The sequence below is a fragment of the Grammomys surdaster genome, unplaced genomic scaffold, assembly GCF_004785775.1.
Source record: "Grammomys surdaster isolate TR1022 unplaced genomic scaffold, NIH_TR_1.0 364, whole genome shotgun sequence".
NCBI lineage: Eukaryota > Metazoa > Chordata > Mammalia > Rodentia > Muridae > Grammomys > Grammomys surdaster.
In genome coordinates this window covers 1,869,164-1,894,885 of record NW_021604783.1, presented here as the reverse complement: position 1 = coordinate 1,894,885, position 25,722 = coordinate 1,869,164, and the positions used below count along the sequence as shown (strand labels likewise).

The 25,722-nt window shown below is 48.6% G+C and overlaps 1 protein-coding gene across 1 annotated transcript in view; it reads left to right on the top strand.

Annotated features, from left to right (window-relative positions):
* Ntn1 (netrin 1) overlaps positions 1–25,722 on the top strand; it is a 174,065-nt gene that overhangs the window by 134,840 nt on the left and 13,503 nt on the right. The window contains exon 6 of the mRNA XM_028780187.1: positions 21,992–22,066. Coding sequence (XP_028636020.1) covers positions 21,992–22,066 — 75 coding nt within the window. The remainder of the gene's footprint in view (positions 1–21,991; positions 22,067–25,722) is intronic.

Below are 25,722 nucleotides of genomic sequence, written 5' to 3'. Positions count from 1 at the left end.
CCCCATCTCCCTGTCCATCCTTTGCTTTCCCTGGTCCCCTCCCCTGCCCTTCCCTGCTTTCCCCTTCTTGAGCCTGCACAGAGGGCAGGGTAGAGGTCAGGCTGGGCGTAAGCAAGGTTAGAAAGCATCTGTCCACACCCCTGCTGCCAGGGTTCCCTGTCACCCTAAGCAGCACAGAGCAATCACCCTATTGTTCTTCTGTCTCTGGGCCTTTGCATGTGGAGCTATCTCCAGCCTGGAGAAGGACAAAGGGATGAGCTGGGAGGCCAGAGGAGTAAGTGGGATCGAATATTGAGACCTTCGTGGGTGTTCTCTCTAGGACCCGAGGGGGATGCACGATGGGGCAAATGTCAGGAAAGGAAGAGGATAGGAGGCTCGGGTACCACACCCCACATCCCACATCCCAGGGATCTCACTGGCAGGGCCTGCTCGGGTGATGTGCAGGCTTCAGAGCTTGGCTGACCTGGGGAAGACGATAGGGCATCTTGGTCTATGCCAGCCTGTACCTCTCTCAGCCTTGAACTCCTAGACTTCTCGTGAATACTGGGCTGGGCTGGGCTGTTGCTGTTGCCCCTCAAAACCCCAACAGCCAGTAAAGTAGAGTGGGTGAGTAAAACCCCCTCTAGCCCTGAGGCTGGAGCATAACACCCATAGTGACGTCTTTGACTAAATACACTATCAGATGTCAAACCACCTGTCTTAGTTAGGATTTTATTGCTGTGAAGAGACACCATGACCACAGAGACTCGTATAAAGGAAAACATTTAATTGGGGCTAGCTTACAGCTTCAGAGGTTTAGTCTGTTATCATTATGGTGGGAAGCATGGCAACCTCCAGGCAGAGATGGTGCTGGAGGAGCCGAGAGTTCTACATCTTGATCTGCAGGCAGCCAGGAGGACACTGGCAGCAGAAGGAGACTGTGTCTCACAGGCAGCCAGGAGATGTCTCATCCCACATCGGGCAGAGCTTGCTTGAGCACTAGGAAACCGCAAGCCCACGCCCACAGTGACACACTTCCTCTAACAAGGCCACACCTACTCCAATCAGTCCACACCTCCAATACTGCCACTCCCCATGGCCAAGCATCGAAACACGTGAGTCTATGGGGGCCAAACCTATTCAAGCCTCTATACCACCCCAGACTTAATGGTTGTAACAACAACCATTAGAGCCATCAAATCTGCCCTTAAGAACCTGACTATGAACATACTTGCCCTGGCCCTGTGGGAGATTCTACAAGATACTCCAGCCCTGGACCTGGTCCTCACAGAAACCACAGAGTTGAGCTAAATGACCTATAAAGTCCCCTTTTCAGCTCAAAATCCTGGGCCAGTGTCAGATATGGTGGCGTACACCTATTATCTCAGCACTTGGGCAGCCAGGACAGGAGGACAGAGAATTCAAATTTGAAGCAAGACAGGGCTACACAGTGAGTTCCAGGTAAGCCTGGGATATATATCAAGACCTTGGGGCCTTGTTGTAAGCCAAATGTGGGTCCTCTGAACTTCTGTTTCCCATTCTATGGTCAGCAGCTGGGCAGAGTCTGGCAGGCCGGTGCTGGCCTTCTGTTCCCAGGCAAAGTATCTAGAAGTAGCCTGGGAAGCCCTTTTGGGTTATGTGGAGGTGAGTGTCAGGGAGGCAAAGTGGGCAGAGAGCAAGGGGAGAAGAAGAAGGACAAGCTATGCCTTCCTTTGGTATACACAGCTCTTCACACTGGAGAGGACAATGGGGCCTGAGGTCAGAAGGCCGCAGATGCTCCACTCAGCTGCATGATGCTACTCAGACTGTCCCTGCCCCCTCCCCACCTCTAAATTTTGAGGTGGCAAGGGAAGAGAAAGGGTGAGAGGAATAGAGAATCTGCTGGTATGCCTGTGCCACAGTGTGTGTGTGTGTGTGTGTGTGTGTGTGTGGTCGGAGGACAAGTCTGTGGTCAGAGGACAAGTCTGGTGAGCTGGTTCTTGCCTTCCCTCTATGGCAGAGTGTCTCTCATTCATGCCATGCTGGCTGACCCATGAGCCTCCAGGGCATTCTCTTGCCCTCACTTCCCATCCTGCTGAAGTAGTGCTGGGATTACAGGGGTGTGGCGCTGCATCTGCTTCTGTACCTGTGCTCTGGGGGTGGGAGCCAAGCTCAGGCCTGCACAGCAAGTGCCTTTATCTGCTGGGCCATTTTGCCAGCCCCTTAGCTCCCCTCGAGCAGGACCTCTTCTCTGCTGCTCTCTCCCTTGGCTCTCAAAGTTCTAGGGGTGGCCATGTGAAATCAGTCCCTTACTCCTGTTGCCAGCTTGCTTCTAGATGCGACTAAACAGATCACAGACCTATGTTCTGTGACCTGCACTTCAGATCATCGAGTGTGGTAACCCCCTTCCCTGATCCCTCCTTCAGAGAAGGAAGAATTTCCCAGAGTCTGGGACAAATGCTACCTATACTGATTGTTGGTCTCTGCTTAGGAGCACGGTCCAATTGGGTGTGGTGGCACACACCTGTGATCCCAGGAGGTAGGAGGATCAAAAATTCCAGGACAGCCTAGGCTATGTAGTGAAACTTCAAAACAAAAGTACATTTGGGATCAAAGAAAGGAGAAACAACCCATGTTACATGAAGAGACGCCTGAAGTAGATGTGTGGCAGTGGGGTGCACCTGTTCACTCTGGCTCTCCAGAGGTGCACAACCCTCCCTAATGGTGACCTCAGGGCATCATTCTGGCAGTTTGAGATTTAATGTGCTGGGGATATTCACAATTTGGATATGAGCAAACTGTACAGATGGTTTGCTTTCCCTCTCAGAGTGTTGATTGCCACTCTCTGCATCCTGTTGTTCCATCAGTATCCTGGGATTAGAACTCATGAAGCTCATAGCAGGAAAAGCCAAGCGATAGGCAGATCAGTGATATGGCTTCCACATTTGATAGATGGAAGGCTGTGTCCTAGAGAAGGGCACAAAGGAGACTGACAGTTTGTTGTCAGCCTGGTCTCCTTGCAGGGAGATGGAGAGGATGGAGAGATGGAAGCAGTGAAACACACACACACACACACACACACACTGGAGGGAGATCTGTAATTCATGAACCATTTGAGACAGTGAGTTTCCAAGAAAGCAGCACCAAGATATTATTTTTTAAAGTTATACTTTATGTGTCTTTCTTATTTTTATTTTATGTATATGAGTGCTTTGCTTGCATGTCTGAATGTGCCAAATGCCTGGTCGGAAGAGCATTGGATCCCCTGGAACTGGAGTTGTAAATGATTCTGAACTGCCATGTTGGTGCCTGGAACTGAACCCTGGTCTTTTGCAAGAGAAGCTAGTGGTCTTGACTACTGAGTCATCTCTCCAGAATATACTTTAAAGTTTGCTTAAAAGCCCACATTGGTCTAGGCTCCACAAGGCAGAACCTTTTTTCCTTCCCACTTTAACAGGTGGTATAACTCATGGTTTCTATAGTATAATGTCCTAGGAGGCCGTCTCCTTCAGCTGCAGGGGTGAGAAGGTTCATCTGAGCATCTAAAGCTTCATAGAAATCTTCATCATCACCAGACAAAGAAGCTTCGAGGACTCCTTTTGGGGCCAGATAATCCAACATTGTCTTCACTCTGGATTTCATGCCTGCCCTTTGTCCTGTATGTGGTAGTTTCATTGTGTGTTCAAAAGGTAATATGATGCCAGCCATTTGCTTAGGTTATATGGGGTCAAGTATATTGAGTTGTGTTCTCTAGAACCTTGGGGGCCTAAGAGAGGGGTTGTTGTTGAGGTAGTTTACTGAGGGGTATTCCCAAGCAAGGAAGACAAGAGAGTGGAGGGCTAAAACCCCTCCAGAACTCTGAGGAGGCGGCCCTGTGGGAGAAGCTACTGTAGATAAAGCAGAAGCCAGGACACTGCACTTCTAACAACAGTTGACGATTGGCTGTGGACTCCCTACTGGAACTGGACTGAAGGTTGTGACTGCCCAGATACTGCCCAGCAAAGCAGTGTGCATCAGCCAAAGGCTGCAAGCATGTATGACTAGCAGCCAGCACCTGCGGCAGCTGGGATGGGTGTGGTGGGCTAGTAAGGAGGTCAGAGCGGGACATCCACCACATCTGCTACCTCAGCCCTCTGTGACCATGGGTTTGGAGTGTGTGGATTCAACCAACCATGGGGGCGAAAAAACAGCTGCATCTGTACTGAACTTGTACTAACCTTTTCCCCTTGTCTTTCCATGAACACAGTCTAGTAACCATTCAACATTTGCACTGCGTTGGACACTATGAACTAGAGATGATTTAAAGTATGTGTGAGGATGTGGGTAGGTCATCTCCATCACTATACCATACTGTCTAAGGAAGTTGGGTATCCTCAGGTTTTGGTCCCTGTCAGGGGGTCCTGAACTCCTCCAATTTTGAGGGCCAATGGTAGTAAGTAGTTAAGAAGGTTTTATTAGGGTCCATGCCTGAGTTTCTCTTTTGGCTGTGTCCCTAGCAGTTCTCTACCGAAGGAAAGTCTCGGCTGTTCCCTGGGGTCCTTCTCACAGCTAACTGGTCACTCAGTCTTGCTATCTCACCGTCTCTTTCTGCCATGCATGCCGCTGCCGCCACTGCTCTTATACAGAATTTCTTGACTTCCTGTATTGATCAGGTATGGCTTATAATAAACCTCTTGCAGTGCAGGGATTGTTTGCTCATGCAGCAGCCATCACCCACAGGTGTTCCTAGTTGAATGATTTCTTCTGTCAATGAGTCCATTGTATGGCTCTGTCATCCCTTGGAGTCACTGAGTTGCTGCTGGGAAGCCCCTGGGTGATTTCTGTAGTCTAGAAGTGTTCAGAGTCACCTGTGCTCGGGTCTCTTTGGTTAGAACCCAGTCACATGACCATACCTAACAGCAAGGGGTACTGGCTAATGCAGGCCATATTCATGCATACATGGAGAATGACATAGTGGTTGGTTACCATGTATAGTTTGCACATAAATTATTTGGACCACACTGCTGACTTCTGGTGCATCTATGGCCACCTGTCACTGTGATGCTGTAGTTATTGGCATCAGAAAGCCAGGCTATTTTTCTATGTAGGAAGAAATTTATCCTAGTCTTAGCCATCAGTGTGCTTCCTGCCTGACAGCTGCCTGCAGTTTAGGTACAGGGAAACCGAGCAAGGGTGCTACCAGGTTCCAAGGCATGACCTCATCTATATTGGCTTAACTAGCTGATCTGTCCAGCCAGCCAGCCAGCCAGCCAGCTGAGGTGATGCTCCAGGGCTACCATCCCCTTCTTTCATGGCTTCCCAGGGAGCCCAGCTCAGCTCATCTGAATCCCTCTTTGGCTTTGACAGCAATTCCAGTTTGTGTCCATCGTTGGCTCTCGCTGGAGAAGTGTGCAGAGAGCCAACTGGATCCCTGTTGGGACAGCTTTGTTTTCCCCGCTGAACACAAAATCCCCTGTTCACTGGGAGATCTGACAAGGAGACCCTGTGGGGCAGGCTGGTGGGAGCAGATACCAGTGAATACAGCGCCCCAAATAGTTTCAGCTTATTAAAGGCGAATACACGGGATAACTCTGCCCGCCGAGTGGGAGATAGAATGGGGGCACAGAGCTGTTACAGTGGATTAGCAGCCGCAGACAGACGGAGGCAGGTGCAGCCTTTTCTGCAATTTGGAAAGGCTTAGGAAATACAGAGCCTGTGCTGTGAATCCTCCTCTTGGCCTCATTTGGGCTACAGGCTGAAAGTGTGGGGTTTCTTGTTCAGCTGGGCTTGGGAGTAGGGTTATTTATATATATATTTCCCCTTGTTCACTCACCAACTCCCAGAATTCCTTGGGGATTCCGAGGAGGTTGTGCACTTGTCCGCTTATTCATTTTCTGCCTGTTCATTCATGCACCATGCATTTTTAGGGCCTGTCGTGGGTGCTGGGTTACAGAGCTGAGTAGACACAGCACTGTGGCTCCCAGGGACCCTGTTGTACTGTGTGAGAAAGACATGTAAGTACAGTGAATGGTTCCAATTCCATTTTTAAACTGTTAGCCAAACCCCAGATCCACAGATACTGATGTCACCTCCTGTGACCTGACAGGCATTGCTGAGAGCCTGCTGGGTCCTTGCTGCTTAACAAATGAAGCCTCAGGTCCAGGGAGACTTGCTGATCTTCCAGATGGACTGCTGTTTCCCAGTGGCACAGATGGCAGATAAGAGAGGGTGATATACTGGTCCCTGGGTATCTAGGACCTCAGGGTATTAGAGTCTGCAAATGCTTAAGTCCTTTCCATAAGCTAGTGGAGTGTTTACATGGAATCGTCTTACACCTGTGCATATTCTCTAACTCATCTCTAAATGGCACATGTCTAGAATGACACACAAGCTACATATATATAGTGGGTTTTTAATTTAATTTTTAAATGATGAGTGTATATGTGCCTGTGTGTGTATATATGTGTCTAGGTGTATGCACATGTGAGTGCAGTACTTGCAAAGGCCAGAAGAGGGCACTGGAGTCCCTGGAGCTAGAGTTAACAGCTGAAGTGGGCGCTGGGAACTGAGCTTAGGTCCTCCAGAGTAACTGCAAGCACTCTTACCCACTGAGCCATCTCTTTAAAGAATGATTTTCTTTAGAGAATGATGATAACAAAATGTCAATGTTTAATACACATACCTTTTTTTCTAAAATATTTTTTATCTGTGGTACAGACAGAGCCTATAGTTGTGGGAGGCTGATTGAATTAGAATCAGTGACATAATGGGAAATTTGGAGTCTTCAAGAAAAAAAAAGCCAACCTCTAAAACAGTGGTTCGAGACCCCTTTGGTGATTGAACAACCCTTTTACAGGAATTACCTAAGACCATCAGAAAACACAGATACTTACATTAAAATCCATAACAGTAACAAAATTTATTATGAAGTAGCAACAACAATAATTTTATGGTTGGGGGTCACCATAGCATGAGGAACTGTATTAAAGGGCAGTAAAACTGTTTTTAGTCTTTTTAAGAATGATTGTTTCATTCATAAGTAAACTATGATGACATGAGGGCTTCCCTTGTGGGTCACAGCTCTGCCTCTTGAAAGCTTTTACCATTCACTGCTCCTCCCCAGAGAACTGAGGAAAACAGCTGAGTGGCTCCCAGTGTGCCCTGGCTTCTAGTCACATTTTCCAAGGAATCTGAGGCTGTTTCCCACTCAGGCCAGCTAGCCACCAAGTGAAGAGGAGGGGGTGTTGTTCTATCCTCACAGAAAAAGCTGAGGGACAGGATGCTGAGTGAGCCTAGACAGACACTATGGGGGAGGGGTGGTTAACTGCAAAGCTGGGTGTATAGGGGTTCACACTGAGTCTGAATCAGTGGTACCAGAAGCAGAGGGAGTAGGCTCTTCCTATAGAAGCCTGCAGGGCTTTCCTGTTGCTCCAGTGCATGGGATGGTGTAGGCTGGTCCAGAAGGTGGACCTAAGACCATCGGAGGATTACGGAAGTCAGGTGAGGCTCAGCCAAGAATGACCATAGCCTACCCTTGGACCAGTCATAAACTTCACCTCATACCAGAGGCCATGGGAAAGCGAGGACGGGCCTGCTGCTGGTATCACCGGTGCTTCTTTAACTCTGCCAGACTGTGCTCTGTGTTCTGTATCCATTCCAGCAGTCAGCAGAAAGTTACAGAATGGGTCACTATGGCAAGACTATGTCTGCTTACCCTCTCCACGTCTAGGAGTCCCTCATCGAGTTCCCAGATGGTGTTTTGGGTACCCGCTGAGGTCTGTGCTGTGGTTGGCCAGGCAGGGGCGTGGTCTGGATGACACTCACTATCACCCATGCTTCCTCTGTCACCCCTCATTTTACTTGCTGGAGAGACATTGTTTATCAACCGGGAAACCCCAAGTATCTTGTCTTTCTTCCTTGCTTCTTTCTTTCTGTTCTTCTTTTTCTCGTCTGAGTTCTCTTTCAGTCCTGGGGCCAGAAGTCATCTGTCATTTTGATAGAGGATTTTAGAAATAGTTTGGGGAAGAGGAATTTCCTCCCTGAGTCCAACAAGGCTTTGAATACAGCAGACTGTGAGTGTGGCTTGATTTCCCAAGGGCATGGCTGGTGGTCGGGAGGGCAGGGGCGTCGTGCACAGAGGAGGTAGCATTTAGGGAAGGGTATGACAGAAGGGATGAAGGATCGGACAGCGGCCACCTAGAGGTTCTTCTCACGTTCCTTAAGAACAGACAGCCTCTGCACTGGACAGGGACATTTAGGGGTCTGTGCTCAAGTTGTCCTCAGTGTATCTGTGTCTTTGGACAGAAAGATCTGCCTTAGTTCCAGGGAGTGGGTGACACTGAGCTTTTTTGGCCTCTGCCTCCTCAAGAGTGACAGTCAGGGCAGTCAGTACTGGTTCTTCTTCTTCTTGGTGGTACAGGTCACACAGAGAACAGGTTGCAGGGTTTTGCCAGCCTGGTTTTGCCTACCACATTCAGGTGTTTCTACTACCTGGATTGGGTACCATTGTGCCCCAAGGCTGAGGCAGTATCTGCAAGTGGGATGTGGGGCAGCCCTAAGGTCTGGGGTGATCTTCATGCCATCTCCTTTGCATAATTGACATTGGCTGGAGACCGCAGGAGGACAGCCGAGGGTCAAGAGAAAATTCTGGATGTCTGGGAGCTGGTTTAGCCAGCCAAGGTGTCCTTTCTCCAGTCAGGAGGGCGTTTTGCAACCCCAGAGGCTCTGGGCAAGAGGCTCTAATCTAATTACATGCTTTATTTGAGCCAATTTGTTTTCCAATCCATCTTGTTCAGCAAGAAGAAAGAGCATGCTGAGGACTCATTCGCACCCTCTTGTTCCAAGGGAAAAAGAGGGGCTGCTCCCTCCTGTGGTCAGTACAGCCCCTGACCTCTTCTAGCATGGAACCCCACCCCCCCAAGTCAGGCCACAGAACTTACAGGGAGAGGCCTGGGGCCACCCTAACACTGCCATCAGCCACAAGTGGAAGGGCCTGGCTGTACCACTTCCTTAAGCCCAGTCTACCTCTGTCTTTCCCTTTGTGGGGGTCCCAGTGTGTTAGGAAAGACTGAAGCAGAATGGGCCTTGAGCCCTGGACTTGGGGCTGCTCATCCCTAGGGGCTTCCCCTGCACAGACCTCCCATCTCTGGAGTGAGAGTTGCCCGCTGAGTCCAAGGGCTGGTATTTAAAAATCTGCAAATATATTTTCATAAGAAGGTGGTGGATTTTGGATCCGTGTTATTAAAGTCCAAATAAAACACCAAAGCCCGTCCAAGCTCCCAGGAGAGGGAAGATTTATCGGCTCCCACCCTCCTCCGGCAAGGCTCCATGTGTGCCAAGCCTCACTTTTTATGTACTGTGGTGTTTCCCAAATTGCCTTTTTCCACCCTTTGGAATCTTGTTTCCAGCCTTTACTTTTCTACGCTGACCCAGACTGGCTGCTTCCTGTGGGTTCTGATACTGAGCCTAGTGACTTCCGCCCTTGGACAGGCAGGACCCAGGGTCTTGGCCTACCACATACAGTGGCAGCCTGGCCTGTTCAGCAAATACCTGCTGAGAGCCTGTTGAGTATCCTGGTCCTGAGGACTCAGCACACGGCCTTTGACTTCAGATGGGAACAGAGACAACAGATAAACTGAGAGTCGTTTCATTGCAGTGTGGGTATGCCCCGAGGAAACCAATTCTCTAAAGACGAGGACAGGCAGAGGCCAGCCATAACTCAGAGAGTCAAGGACATATTTGAGAGAGATATATCTTTGGGCTTACACAGAAATTGGATGTGACAGAAATACAGTAAAGTTGGGTTTCTCTCGAGAATCATGAGCACTTTCATGATCCTGGTGCTGATTACAGGTCAAGCCTCATCTTACCAGGATTGTAAAAGATTGTAAAAGACAGTTGTAACTCCACCGACCTAAGTCAGAATCCGGAGCTGCAGGGCACAGTGCTGTGTTCAAGGACACACAGTTGTGTGGGGCCCCAATGCCAGTGTCACTATTCGTGGTAGCCTCCCTACCTGCTGTCAGCTCCTTTACACTCCCCAACACCCTGTTCCCTGTAGGGTCCCCAGCATCTAAGACTGAAGTAACCAGTTGCCTTCTGAAGTCCCACTGAAGCCACCTGCTTCCTTCCTCCACCCCAACACACCACATTCCAAAGACACTGCAATGCCCTGTACAGAGGCTAGAGGCCTTCTCTCTAGATGCTAGCCCGTGCCCCTGAAAGCATCTAGGCCTCCTAACTTCTGTGTATCCCCTCTCACCTCCATCCCAGTGTCAGTGTGCGCACATTATGATCAGAGTGCTCACGAGGCTGAAGAACTAGACAGGAACCTTAGGAGCCACTATCAATATCATGGAACCTATGTTAGTAGGTCTGCCTGTCTGAACAGGCTTGCTCTTGGCAGCTAGCTTATTTTATACTTCCCTGAGGCCCCATGAATTGTTGGTAATGAACCTCATGCCAAGTTCTGGGGCACTATGGTCTGCTTTCTAGGATCAGACCATTCTAGACTGTGAGGTGCATACTAAGAACTGAGAAAGCTCTCCGCTGTGCTCGGAGAAAGGCTGCCCAGCACATGAATAGGAACAGGCTCATTTGAGTCCCAAAGGGAAAGACACTGGAGATACAGGTATAGCTGCTGAGTCTGTGAGGGCCGGTTGTACCGTTGGTTGTCTCATACCCACAGGCATTGTTCACCCTGCACTTTCGGTGGGTCCCCCAGGCCCCCTTTAGTCCAGTGGTCCCATCCAAGAGTCTGTCTTTGCCCTCCCTCCACAGTCATGCCTGCCTGAATCCAGCAATGTGTTGCTGAGACTGTCATTGCTGCCACCTCTGTTCACTGATGGAGACAGGGTTGCTCAGAATGGTCAAGGGCCACAGACCAGAAGTCATACTTGTAGGATTATTTTAACTGACAGTAAAGGTTCTTGCTAAAGCCCTGACTCAGTTGCTTCCACTTAAAGCCTTGGTCTCCAGAGTGAGTACCTGGCACAGTGAGCCACAGGAACAGCCTGGAGGCAGAGCCTTTATTGTTTGGAACACAGGTTTTAGGAAGAAGGGAGCTTAGCTACTCAGGAGACTGTGGCAGATCTGTGGGATCCTTGCCTAGAGTATGAGGAGGTTATATTACATGGCTTTCCATGCCAAGTATGAAGACGACCAGGTCCTGGGCACCTTATACAGTTGCATGTATCCTCCAGGAGCTGCCTCTGCCCCTCTTGTCACATTAAGGGTTCTGTCAGATGGTGGCCACTTCTGGGGAAGAGGCAGAAGGAGGGGACAGGGCTTTCCTGGGAGTATCAGGTTTCGGTGATGTGCCAGCCTGTCTTAACCAGCTGATTCCCCATGTTCAGTGTGTGATGAGGCAGGGTGTGAATCCTTGTTCTTGTGTGCCCTTCTCCACCAGGGCACCTGTCTACTGTCCTGAAGGAAGAAATAGGCTTTGGCAACAAGTGACTCTATTGGAAGTACAGTACAGAGCGAAGATCACTCTCAAGGGTATAGCTAGCCCAGGATCTACTCCTAAGAGGGATGAAGAGCCAGACCTGACTCCTTGTGATTAAAGAACTGATGAGAGGCCAGGTTTGAACCATATGGTGGCTTTGCACCAGTCTTGAAATGGAAAGCAAGCCTTTTTTTTTTTAATAGTCTCGCATTCAGAAGGCATTCAGAGGCCTCACAGGATAGCCCTGTGTTCTCTTCTTGCTCATTCTCTGCAGGACACACCAGTGGACTATGCTAGGCCGGATCCTGCCTCAAGCCCCTGTGTGCACCAACCTCTCCACTCTGCCCTCCTCCCCGAGATGACTCTGCCTCCTTATACTGTTCAGGTCTCTGTAAGATGTCTACAGCAAGCTCTTTCCAGCCACCCTGCCTATGACAGCGTCCTCACTCACAACAGCATGTTCTTGTCATGGCCATGGTGGGGTTTTGGTTGACTAATGACACTCTTTTTTTTTTTTTTTTTAAGATTTATTTATTTATTATATATGAGTACACTGTAGCTGTCTTCAGACACACCAGAAGAGGGCATCAGATCTCATTACAGATGGTTGTGAGCCACCATGTGGTTGCTGGGATTTGAACTCAGAACCTCTGGAAGTGCAGTCAGTGCTCTTAACCACTGAGCCATCTCTCCAGCCCGACTAATGACACTCTTGATATCTGGGTATCATCTGTATAGTTGGGAGAGGTGTCAGCTTAACATAAGAAGGCACTGGCCAGTACAGAGGATTACAGACACAGGATTCTCATCCTACGGGGAAATGACCTCTGTCCTCAGGACATTTTTAGTGTTGGTTTTTGCAGTGTGGAGACTAAACCTGGGGCCTCATGCATGCCACTACTGAGTCACATACCCAGTCCTTTCATGTTTAAAATATTTTAATAGAGTCTCAATAAGTTGCCTAAGTTGGCTTTGAATTTGTTCAGAAGTCCAAGCAGGCCTTGAATTTATATTCCCTCTACCTCCCACATAGCTGGGATTATGGGCCTATGCTACTGGTATCAAGGGTTTTTTGTTTGTTTGCTTGCTTTTTTGATTTTTGGTTTTTTTTTTGTTTTATTTTCCTTTCTGTTTTGATACAAGGTCTCCCTGTGTAGCCATGCCTGAACTGGAGCTCACTGTGTAGGCCAGGCTAGTCTCGGATTCAGAGAGATCTGCCTGTGTCTGCCTCCACAGTGCTGGGATTATCAGTATGTACTACCACATCGGGCTTTTTTTTTTTTTAATGTGAGAATTGTATCTTGTTAAAATTTAAATGTAGATCAGGCAGTAAAATAACAATATAAACACCAGCTATGGACCTACCACCCAACACTTTGGTGCTTGGATGGCCATTCCCGGTCTCCTTGCTCGGAGGTCTTCGCACCTTCTGGGGTCTGGTCTGGGAACACACTCTCCTAGACTGGTTCTCAGGATGCCCTTCATGCCTCTGTGGGTCTCCACTCGCCTCCTGTCCTTCTCTAACAATGTGTCCTGTTCACTGACCTCACTTTCCGGGTGACGTTCTTTCATGACACTCACAATGGAACCCACGTGACTGGCCTGCCCCCCCCCCAACCCCATAGTGCCAGCTGCTGTCATTTGTCTCATGATCCTCCTAGAAATTTCTAGAGTCAGCCATGTAGGAAGGTGCTTAGGAGAACTTCTTGAGTGAATGCTAAAATCATATAAGCAATATTGTCATGTCAGAGGACAATGGCCTCGGGATTGGGCCATTCGGTGCTAGGGGTGCTTCAGTGTCTTGGCACAAGTGTGTGTGTGTGTGTGTGCCTATCTTTGCTGGTTTCCTGGGCAGAAGTGCCCTCTTCCCATTGGCTAAGGTATGTTTCTTTGACATTGAAACATTTGTGTCTTTTCATGGGCTTCCCCAGTTTACTTTCTTGTGAATCACTTGGTCATCTCTGTGAAGTTTTGCCAGTCTGTCTTTTCATATACAACAGTTCTTTGTGTGTTAAGGACTTGATCATTAGCTTTCTTTGTTTAAACATTTTTGAGACTTTCTCCTCCTTTTAATTATTACGTGTGTGTGTGTGTGTGTGTGTCTGTCTGTCTGTTTGTCTGTCTGTGTCTGATCTGGGAACACACTCTCGTAGACTGGTGGTTCTCAGTGCTACCTCACCAGGATGACCTTCATGTCTCTGTGGAGGTCAGAGCTTGTCAAAGCTGCTCTTTCCTTCTCCCATGTGGACATCAGGGAATGAACTCAGGTCATCAGGCTCGGCAGCAGGCATGGTTTACCTACTAAGCATCTTGTTGGCCCTACATTTGGGGGCTTTCTTCATCTTGATTGTCACAGAGGTTGCAAAAGCACATTACATCCAGGTCCTAAGTCAGTCTGTTGCTAGAAGTCGCTTCAGTTTAGGAGCCCCATGACCTAAAGTGGACAGTTTATTGTTGAGGTGATGAATCAATGGGCGAGACCAGCGCACATAAGAGAGACAGGTGCGTGGAGGTTAAGGAGCTGTGTGAGGCTGGGATCTTTTGGAGAAGTGGCTTGATGCTTGGACCACTGCCTTTGGTGAGAGGGCTGAGAAGGTGGTCTTACCTGACAGGAAGGAACCATCTGCAGCCAATGACCAGGAACAAGAGTAGTGTATTTTTGGCTACTTTATTGGGTTCTTATATCCACCCTCCTACTTCACCCTTATCCCTTCCAATCCCCCAACACTAGGTAAGAGAGAAAGAAGGTTAGAGGGTAAGGGGGTATTGATAGCACTAGCTTACTTCCTGCTGACCAGGGGAATCAAGTTCCTTGGGGCAAATCCCATCTTTGTCATTAGAATATCTCCAACTAGCAATCCAGCAATAGCAAAAGCAGCGGCATGGGAAGTGGCAGCTGCCACGGGCCCTCTCAGGGCTCTTCTTGGGGCTGTTGCATTTGTACCTTCTCAAGAGTCTGTAGAATTCCAAATGTAAACTATCTGCAGCTGGCAAAAATCATGCCCCTGCTAGAGCATGAGACAAATCATAGTTAGAGGCTGTGGACAGTCTGAAGCAGCCCCATATTCCACACCTGGAACTAAAGCAAAAACATGTTCACATAATTGTATTTTAAAAGAAACCAAAATTCTCACTACAGGCAAGAATTGCCCTTGTGGGAGTTCTTTCTATTGTGCCCATGATAGCTGTTGTGAACTCCCCTGGTTTACCCTGGGAACCCTGGATGCTGAACACATTCAAGTTGGGCTTGCTGGCCTGAGCAGAGCCTTCAGCTGTGGGTCAGACAAACTGGTTCCATTTGTCTTCTATCACTTAAGACAGACAGACGGCAGCTGAGTGTACTCCCTTCCCTTGAGCCTTTTCCTCCAGTTCAGAGGGAGCCAAGAACTTTCTCCAGCACCTAGCCATTGGAGCCAAAGCTGACCCAAGTCCTTAGGATTTTCTGTCCAGTGTGGTGGACCACACTGACTGGATGCTCCTCACTCAGCTACCCAACCCACAGCTTCCCAGGGCCAAAAGAGTGAGACCTTTGCCAGCTCTCCGCCTTGCTCTGAGGGGAGGTGCCAGCTGTGGTACCCCAGGCTCCTGCCACAGGCCACCAGGCTCTGCTTGCCATATGCTTGGAGATGAGCCTGGACCAGTGAGCAGGCTGGCCCAGCAGGGTTTTGGCACCTAGGTATAGGAGGAAGAACAGGGGGGCCAGCTACCCAAGGTGCAGGAGAGGCCTGAAGGGGCTCAGCCTGCAGGGCACCTCTTGGCTCTTAGCTGTGAGTTGGTCAGGAGAGCAGGTGGGAGGAATGAAAAGGAGGTAGGCTGCTCCCAAGAGGGGCTAGGATGCCAGCCAGACGGGATGAGCCGTCCCAGGCCAGGCAGATGGCCCCTTCTGGGTCCCAGCAGCCCTCCCCCGGACGGACAATGTCCAAGTGGAGACCAGGTGGCACCTGAGGCCGAGCCTGGCAGCCCTTGTCTTTGGTAAGGGAGGAGAGCCCAGTGGAAGGGGCACCTTGTAGCAGATGCCCCTACAGAGCTGCCAGTGTTTACCTGACCACTCAGTCGGAGACCTACAGGGTCAGCAGGAGTGTGATGGGGGCCACTGGGGAGAGGGGATGGGTTTCTAGAAGTCAGATGATGAACATTGGTCCGCAGGATCTTCTGTGTCTAGTCTGGGGTCTGGCAGTTTTCGTTTTAAGGGTGAAACATATGAAACTGGTGTTTTGTTGTTGTTGCTTGTTTGTTTCACATTGTGAAATGGTTCAATTTCAATGTTTTTATACAGTCCATTGTTTAATAATATTCCATCTTTTTCTATTTCTAAATAAGTCAAGTAGCATGAGATGGCTGTGTCTGCCACAGGCTCCGTGGCCCTATCTCTGAACCCAACTCGTTCTAGATATCTCAAGTCTGTCTATTCATTTCAGTCATTTCAGTTCTCCCATAAATATGTGTGTCTCAGCCAGACTCCAGGATTCTCGCTCGGAGTCATCATACAATAGCCTTCTAATTCACAACATTTCTTTAGGTCATGCTTTCCTCATTCTTCTGAGTCTGTCTGTTTTCTTTCTTTTATTCATAATTAGACATGACAATGTTTTGTCTGGTCTTTTTTTTTTTAAAGTTTGTTTGGAGGCATTTCAAAGAGTCGGGCTTTGTGTTTGTGTAATTTTACCCCCCCCACACACACACTCCTTTCTGCTTCTACTGTTATTAATTCTTTCCCCCTCCTCTCTCTCTGAGTTTGGTTTTACTCATTTTTCTAAGTTTCTAGGGCTCAGTCTGGCTTGCTTATTTTGATCCTTTCTTCTGTCACAACAAGCATTATTAATTATAATGTGGTCAGGAAGGGTGGTGTGTACAATTTCAGCTTCTTGGAACTACTACTATTTTTCTACTTATATGTCTCTCTCTTTCTCCCCTTAATATAGTTCAGTGAAATATTATACACATGAAACAGTTAGAACACATTTACATTTGTTTATTTATTTATGGTATGCATCTGTGTGGGGTATGGTGCATCATGGTGCTTATGTGGAGGTCAGAGGACAGCTCAGGGGAGTTGATTCTCTCCTTCCACTGTGTGGGTTCTGGGGATTGAACTCAGGTTGTCAGGCCTGGCTGCAATCTTCTTTACCCTCTGAGCCATCTTGCTGGCCCCATAAACTAATTTTACTTGGTTCCTTTATTGTGTGTATTTTAAGCATGTTTGTTTTGAATTCTGCCTTTTCCAATATTAAGATTTCTACTTTGTGATTTATTTTCGTTTGTCTGCATTTGCTGGTAGACAGTACCTCTGTCCCTATTTAAATTGTCTTTTAAAATTCCACTTATATCCCTGTGTATAAGTTACTTTTCTTGTCAATATTACAACGTACCAGACAAAATAACTTAAAAGGAGGAAGGGTGTATTTTGGTTCAGGACCTCAGGGCCAGTGCCTCAGGGCATGGCAAGGCAACCAGTCCAGTGAATATTTGGTCTTGGAGCACAGGAGTGGGAGTGACCACTCTCTGACTTTTCCTTTTTTCCTTCTGTTGTCTCTGAGCCCTTGGCTGCTGGACAGTGATAACACATTCATGTTGGGTCTCCTCTGCCTGCCATTCCTCTGGAACTGCCCTCATATGCGTTCTTAGAGGTGTGACTCTGTGTGTGTTTGTGTATGTGCCACTTGCATGCAATGCCAGTGGCAGCCAGAAGAGGGTGTCAGATCTCCTGGAGCAGGAGTTACAGGTGGTTGTGAGCTGTCAATTTAGGTACTGAGAAGGTAGGGACACAGGACCTCTGTATCTAACCCCCAGCCTTGTTAATCTATGTGCAGTTAAATTGACAGTGAGCAGTAAGTGTCCCCACCTTCTTAGACAGTGATTGAGTATTTTGAAATCAGTATTATCGATCCTAACTTTACTTTTACCATTTTATCATCAAATAGTTATGGGGTTTTTTGTGATTTTTTTCCTTTAAATTTTTATAAAAATTACAGTGAGCCATCTTGCCCACCCCTCTTTTATAATATTACTGTATCAAAAAATGCCTGTTTTATCTTTTCTATGTCCTCTGGATTATTGTTTTGTGGTATTTCAAAAGAGGTATCTTATTTGGCAGAGTCAAGCATCAAATAACATCCTTGACATTTTTATTTAAGCAGTTTGATTCCCTGCCTTATTCTACTGTGCTTTGTTAATATGACCTACATTTTCAACTAAATTCTTATAATCAGATATTCTTAATGTTCCTCTGTAAGTATTTTAACACTGTTTTAATATTGCCTTAAGTTTTAGAACCAAATTTCAAACTTTTATGTTTAATGACATTGGGGCATTAAACATATTGTGTTATAGCATAACTTTCCTCTTTCAAAGCCCTTTTAAGGAAATTCATTTTATAGGTGGCTGGAAAACAAGTATTGAATTATTTTCTGAGCTCTACGCTTGAGAATCCTATTCTTTTGTATGTATGTATGTACGTATGTATGTATTTGGCCAGTGTGTATTGGAAGACTGTCTAGCTAGGTATAAAATTATTGTGTTGGAAATTTTCTCCCTGAAGACACTATAGACATTACTCAGTGATCATCTGCCCATTTTTATTGTTATTTTTCAATCTATAGTATTTTTTTTGTCATATGAAATATATAGGCATTTCCTATGTATTACAGGCAGATCTAGGCAGTGAGCTATTTCCCTTACTTTTGAAAAGAGTGTATTGAACCCTTTCCTTCTGCACATGTGGTTCTGTCTTGGGTTTAGGGCTCCTACCTACCCTTGATTCCATTTCTGTTTGGCCACTGCTGAAGCGCAGTCATGTGTCTACTCTCCACTCTCTTGTATGTCCGTATTCTCTCTGGTTTTTGCATCTGCATCCTTTCCCTCTGCATAGTGAGAGTTTCTGCGGCATATTCTCCATGCTGCACCACTTCCTACAGTATCCCCCCCTCAATGCTTCAGAAGCGACTTTTAACTGTGCTCCTGTGACTTACTTTAGCTTTTATTTTCCCAACTCTTATGTACTCCATGGCCTTTGAGTTCAGCCCTGTCGCTTCCCCCAGTTTCATGGAAGCCACGTCTTTTTAGAGCTACTTGAGGTGGTTATACCCATTGGAAATGGTTGCTTCTGAGCTGCCATGGGAGAGTTAAGCAGACATGAAGGTTTATGGCCCCCGTGTGTTTAGGGCTTGGAAGAGCCCTGCATGGCCCTGATGACTGAATTCCCATGTCAGTCAGCTAAGACTCTACTCCCTCGCTGCCTAGCCTTTCCCTGGACTTCTGCTCTTTAGAGTTGCTACCTTCTCCGTTATCACTGCCTGACTTTCTGATTCTCTCCATCCATGATTTAGATAAAAATACAAGTTCAGAGATTCACTACAAATGGCTTACAGCCCTGCCTTCCTGAAGCTTCCCCTCCCTGCCCATGCTTTCTGTCTCTTTTCTGCTCATTGTCTTGCTGTCATCTCCTCCTCCCCCTCTTCCTCCTCCTCCTCTTCTTCCCCCTCCTCCTTTTTTTGTGATCTTTCTGTTCATCAGACAAAGAACTGTTTTCTGGAGGTAAAAGCCGGATAGGCCTTGCTTCATCCACCACCATCTGCCTTTAATTAATTGAGATTGCTCCCAGATTCCGGCATTGGGTCATCTATCAGCCTCGTTCTTGGCATTAGTGTGAATTTTCATTTTTTCACTCTCTTTATAGCTGTTTTGGAACAAAACAAGGAGAGGCCCCATGAGTGACTGCCAAGTAGATACCATGTTGTAGGAGTCAGAGCTGGGCTTTTAGCTGAGATTTGTCCATGTGGATGCAGTCTCTGGAGCTGTGTGTGGTGGTAGAGAAGGAAGCAGGTACAGGCATAATTTCCTTACCCAGGGACCATTTGTCCAGTGACATCAGTGATCTGGACCCAACACAGAGGCCACAGACAGCCAAAGAGCTCTTGCTGTGTCTCCGTCCTGAAGGTTATTCACTTTCTCCAGAGGAAGCTATTTCAGCCTGTCCCTCCCAGCCTGTTTACCTGTATTTTATACACAGCTCTAACAGGCTTGGTGTGTTTTCCTAGCTCAGTATTGAACTGGAATCTGAAGGAGGAAGGGATATTTTGCAGAGGAGACTGACTGACCTTTTCTTTTTCTCCTGAGTTTGACCTAACCACTTGTCTGAACTTTCCTCTGTTGAGCCAGGTGCTGGGTACAGAAACTGTCTGCTTTTAGATTCTGGAACCACCAGGAACATTCTGAATCTAGACACCCAGTAAAGGAAATTAGAGCGTGTTGTAGACAGATCAGATCTCAGACCTTAGTGGGATTTGAAGCTTGGGGAATTCTACTGCAGGGCTGGCACTAGGGACCAGAGGTTAGGCTCACAGGTGGCCTCAGTGAGACTTTCTGAACAATAGATTCTCTTTCATACAATATACGGGGTACAGGTGGAAAGGAAGTTCACCAAGCCACAGAACAGTGCCAAGGCTTCCCATGAGCTGGTAGTGATACCATGGTGTGTGCAGCCTTTGTGATCTACAGAGATGTCTGAGCCCTGGCAACTGAACCTGAGCCCCAGGTTCTGAGAGCACTGTGGTGTCAGGCCATGGTGGCCACTGCCCATTCTCAGATAATGTCTGTCCAGGGTGTACATTTGGCTCTAGAACTTTGGCTATTCCTAAGGTAAGGGCAGTGTTGCTGAAGGTTTGGGGGTGGTTTGTTCCTTGGATTTTAATGTCTTCCTTCTAACTCTAAAAGATAGGTCTCCCTTGGGTAGTCATGCCTCCCTCTTACAAAGCTGACACACCCAGTAGTGTCTCCTCCACCTGGGTCACTGAGTGGGTATGCCTTACCAAGCCTGTGTGGAGGACTCAGGGTACTATGATTTCTTCCTAATTGGAAATGAAAGCACTCACTTGGCCTAATAACTTCACACACACACACACACACACACACACACACAAATACACAAAAGCTCCAAGTGGACTCTAAGCAGACTCCAAGCGGACCTGCAGTGATGTCATCTGGCTCCTCTTGCATTCCAGTTACTTTAAGTGGAGAGCGCAGAGCAGGAGACCCACCAGCCAGAACATATGCACAACCTGGTGGTAGGTTCAGCCTCAGAGTGAGAGCTGCCAGTGAGACAGCACAGTCACGTGGTACAGATGTTCCCATGCAGAGCTCCTCCCACCTAGGAAGAACAACTATGATGGGTGATGTGTAGTGAATGGACTTCTCTGTGAGGGATGTACCCTTCCCTGTCTTCACTTTGGGCTTCACCACACACAGTAAAGCCTACACTCTAGACAGCCTGACCTTTTTGCACTCCAAAAGCTCCCTACTCCTGAAACTAACCAGCGGCCCCGCTGGCAGAACTGTCTGATGCTGCAGCTTCTACTGTCCCCAGGCAGGGCTATCCTGAAGTGGATCCAGAGGCACACACCATAGGGGAATGGTTTTCTTTCATTTCTTGAAACTGGTTCTTGAAATTGTGCCCCACGAGGCTGGCCCCAAATTATGGTGTTTGGCTCCTGATGGTGGAATAAAACTGTGTGACTAAGGGAGGCGTCCATCAAAACATCTCGTGCCTTGAGAGAAGAGCTGTGTCCTGGGGGCTAGGGGCAAGTTCTGGAGAGATGGCCACTGAATATCCCCTGCAGATCTTAGCCACAGGCTGGTGGCAGCCACAGTACTGGAGTGTTCCTGCCTTTCCTGCTTGTATTCACAGACATCATTCCTTTCTCCCATGTTGACCATGGTAGGTAGGTAGCTTACCTAACTTTGTGCCTCAGTTTTCTTACCTGCCCAATGGGAATAACACCGTTACCCGAAAGACTAAGACTTGCTGGAGATCCAGCATGTGTGGCCATACAGCAGGGCGGGTGGCTGCTGGTTTCCCATCAGGTGATCATACAGGCCTCAGGAAGAGATGTCAGCATCTTGTTTCCAATAGGCAGAAATCGCTGGCAGGAGAGGGCAAGGTTAAGCTGGAATCTTAACCGCTGCATTTGGGGGAGTCGACAAGGCCACTTCTAAACTTTGCATCTACTGAATGCCTGGCTCGCTCAGAGCCTGGAACCCCCAAAGCTGTGGCCGGCAGGTATGGCCAGCAGCCAGTGGCCAGCAGTACTCCCTCTCAACAGTGGGGCCCATTAGGGCTAACCTCTTTTCGTGGGCATTTTATTTGCACACTTCACTGGAGTGGACACCAAAGAGGTTTTCAAATGTTTCATGGGCTGCTAATTTCCCCTGTGACCTCTTTTGTTGGGGCCTAACCTCAGCCAGAGGCTTCATGCCATGAAAGCCAGAGCCTGACACAGACCCCGACAGCCGGGTGACAATGAGGCCTCTATCTGCTTTAATCAGGCTCCAGTTGAATCTTAAGGCAGAAGGAATTGGTGCGGTGCTCAGAAACCCTGGGCGGTACGATACAGTGGTCCCAGAGGCTCTCATGGAGGCTGAAATATTCCACCAGGCTGAGGGAAGAGGGGTGGCCTTTGTCCCACTGGACTCTTTAGAAAGCCAGCCTGCCCTGAATGGCCACCCGCTTGGCCTGGCCCATGGATACCACTGGGTATCTAGGGAGGTGGCCCACTCGGCTACCAGTCCATTCTTTAGTGGCCTAATGAGTTTCTATCTGTGTCCTCCCTGCAGACTGTGACTCCTACTGCAAGGCCTCCAAAGGAAAGCTGAAGATGAACATGAAGAAATACTGCAGGAAGGACTATGGTAAGTGGGGGCAAGAGGGGTCCTCTGGGGTGGCCTTCAAGTGACTCGTGTCACCAAGACCCTGGGATCCAAAAAATCTCTTGTCCAAGAATACCAGTCCCTTCTGTGTCAGGGAAGCCACAGGAGCCTGGATTCACGCAACTGCCCTGCACAGGGCATCTGGATCAGTGGGGGCCATCGAGGCTGGAATTCCTATCCTGGATTCTGTTAGCTCTGCTCCAAAGGGCTATGTGACTGCAGACCACTCTCTCGCTCTCTGGTTGTCTGTGTCCTCATTCCTCCCCTGGGGTTGTCTTAGCTCTCTTGCTGGTGAGGTTCTCCAGCATCACAGTGGGTAGGAGCTGCACGGTGCTTATAGATTTCCCTTGGGCTGAGGTGATGTGCGGAGTCTGCACTGTAAGACTGTCTGTCTATCCTGCTATGACCTTGAGGACCCTGAGCAGTTCCTAGGGGCTTTCAAGGGGAACACATGCCACATGAGCGGTCATGCTAGACCAGATGCTTGAGCCAGACTTCAAGTTTTCCCGTAGTCAGGCTAGTAGCCAGGGCTTCTGAGCATAGAGAAATGAATCATTAGGCTTAAAGAAAATTTGAGAACCTTGAGACCTCATTTTACTATGAGCATACATACATACACACACACACACACACACACACACATGCATACATGCACACGCACATATATACATACACACATATGCACATAAACACATACATACACACACACGCACACATGCATACATGCACATATATACGCACACACACATACACACACAACCACACACACATACACACACATGCATACACACACAGGCACACACACACACACACACACACACACACACACACACACGCATCCACGTATACCCCTTACACTGAAGCCAGAGAAGACTCTGAGCATCTGGACAGCCCCACTTGTCACAGGCCATGTGGCCTTCCCTGGAACCAAGGGATAGCAACATGCAGGTTTTAGGTATCGATTTACAAGTTGCCAGGCCATGGGCATCCAGGGTCAAGCCTCATCTTCTATCAGGGGTCCATGGTCAGTTCCGAAAGATAAGGTCCCTTAAGAAATGATACCCCAGAGCCAATGCAGAAGCTTCCGGCTCCCATGGAAGAACAAACCTAGGTTTCCACAACAAGCTTACTGTCCTTGAGAAATAAAGGAAGGACTTACCTCCTTCAGGCTGGGGTAGCATGGGAACAAGGAGAACCTGACCTCTCAGATCTCGCCCCAACCTCTGCCAGAGACTAATGAGGGCAGGCCAAAAAAAAAAAAAAAAAAAAAAAAAAAAAAAAAAAGAGCCTCTCCAAGCCTCTGTTCATTGAGAACTTGGGGCTCCTGCACTCTCCTGGGCTTTGGCCTTGAAGCCTGATGGGTGCTCCCGGCAAAGCAAAAGGCAGGGTGCAGTGAAGAGTATAACCACGACCACCCCTCTCACCCCATCCTCAGCATGGGCAGGAATGGAAGTGAGCAGGCCTGCTTGAGGAGGGGTCGTTGAGGCTCGGTCTGGAGCTATCTGTGGGTGGGTGGGGGTGGGCTGGGATTGAGTTCTCTCTGAGAAGTGCTGGTCCACGGTGTCAATCTGTTCTTTGGATGCAAGGGGAGAAATTGTAATATCACTGAGATGGCTCCCATGGTCCTTCCACCTGCTTCTTTTGGACTTAGCCTGGTTTTGTTCTCTCCCATCTATTATTCCAGAGTTACCCTGCCCTGTGGTAGTGCCCTAGTCTATACCAGGTTGACCTTTCCTTTATGTACTCAAGACCTGGGTTCACTGACCCCGAATCCAGTGGGTGTTCCTATATTCAGCAGGAGGGGGCACCCTTCTTGGGTGGTGAAGGTTGGGTATGGACTCTGGGCTCCAGGGAGGTTCGGAATTAGTCCATTTTCTGTTTCCCTGGCAAAATATCTGAGCTTTATTTTTGGTTCACAGTTTCTGAAGTCCAAGAGTATTCATATCCATTCAGCTTCTAGTGAGGGCCTTGTACTGTGTCCCCCCATGGTACAATGTGACACAGAGGAGAAAAGGAGACACAGGGAGCCAGGTACTTTGCAATAGCATGCTCTGAAGATCCTAACTACGTTTCATGGGGACACTCATGAGCGTGAACCCCTCCTGACCCAGCATACCTCCAGAGGGCCCTACTGCCTCTCAGCCCTGCTCTGCTGGAGACCTCCATACAGAATGGGGTCTAAGCACTGCAGGATTTCTGGTTTCAGGGCTTCCCTTGTTCAGTAAGGTCATTTGAAGTGATGGGAATCTCCTCAGTGCTGTTCAGTCACCATGCTGCAAGGGGGTCACGTGAGTTCCACAGAGGGCTCAGAGGAGCCAGGCACCATGGGATATGTCGGGCCTTGGAGCCTGGTTTGAGAAGGTGGAAAGTAGCCTAGGCAGAGTGGTGGCAGCTGTAGGTCTGTGAGTACTGCAGGGAGTTACCCAGCAGTATTAGCCTTGCTCTGAGGCTGAGGAAAGGCTTCCATTGGGCGTTGCTAGGCTGTGGGGACTCTTCTATGTATCTTTGGTTGGGCAGACAAAACCTAGGTGAAGTGTAGCTAGGTGGCCCTCCCATACTCAGAAGACCTGGCCAGCCCAGGTGAAGATGGGCTGAGGGAAGACAGGAGAGAGCCAGTCTAGATACAGAGGAGGTGTGGCCAGGCCAATCCAGGGAAGGGAGGGAGGCTGCTTAATCCCTGCTTGTTTGCTGACTGACACTCCGGCAGGGGGCCAATTAGGAAACACATTTCCTTCACATCCAGGGCACTTGGATGTTCCAGAAGCTGCTAATTAGAACCTAGGTTTTGCCACCCCTGCTGAGAGAAGAGCCTCTTTCTCCTCCAGCTCCACCAAGATAGGCTTGACCTGGGGCAGTTAGTGAACTCTTTCAGGCTCCACTGACCCTGAGTGGTAGCTAGTAAGCAGAAACCTACAGGTTCTGGGGGCCTATGGGAAGAGACTGGCTGGCCAGCCCAAGGTGTGCCAGACCTGAGCCCAGACTAAGCTTGGGTTGGTGGATTTTAGGCAAGGCAAGTAAGAATAGAGATGGGGAGAGCCTCAGGCCAGGACCTTGCCTGGCTGCCGGCCCCCATCTAGAGAGAACCCCCACCCCCCACCCGGTGGGGAGGACGGTTCAGTCCTTTCCCATGTGTAAGCTTCACCAGTCTGGGCTTCCATTTCCTCACGTTTCAGATCAGGGCGATAGAATAGCCAAGTGCTAGAGACCATGTCCAAGGAGGCTATTTGTAACCCTGGAGGTCAGGTCATCTGTCACCTGTCTGCCCCTCTGCTGAGCCACCTCAGTTCTCTGTTGCCCTCTAGGGGAATGCAGCTTACCTTACAAATGCTCCAAAAGTCAAAGCCAGGCCCAGTGTGGAACCCCGCCAAGGAGACAGGTTTTATTCTTTTCAAGAGTTCTCAGAACACCTCACTCTGAAGAACTCTTCTTTTGTGGGATGGTGTGTGTGTGTGTGTGTGTGTGTGTGTGTGTGTGTGTGTGTGTGTGTCTGTCTGTCTGTCTGTCTGTCTGCATGTGCACATGCTCCCCTCACACCATGACTGTGCCCCTGCCAGCCCAAACATAGGCGGCTCAGTCTGAAGCCACCTACCCTGAGATTCCTTCACTTGGTGTCCCATAGCTCCAGAGACTTCTGCCCC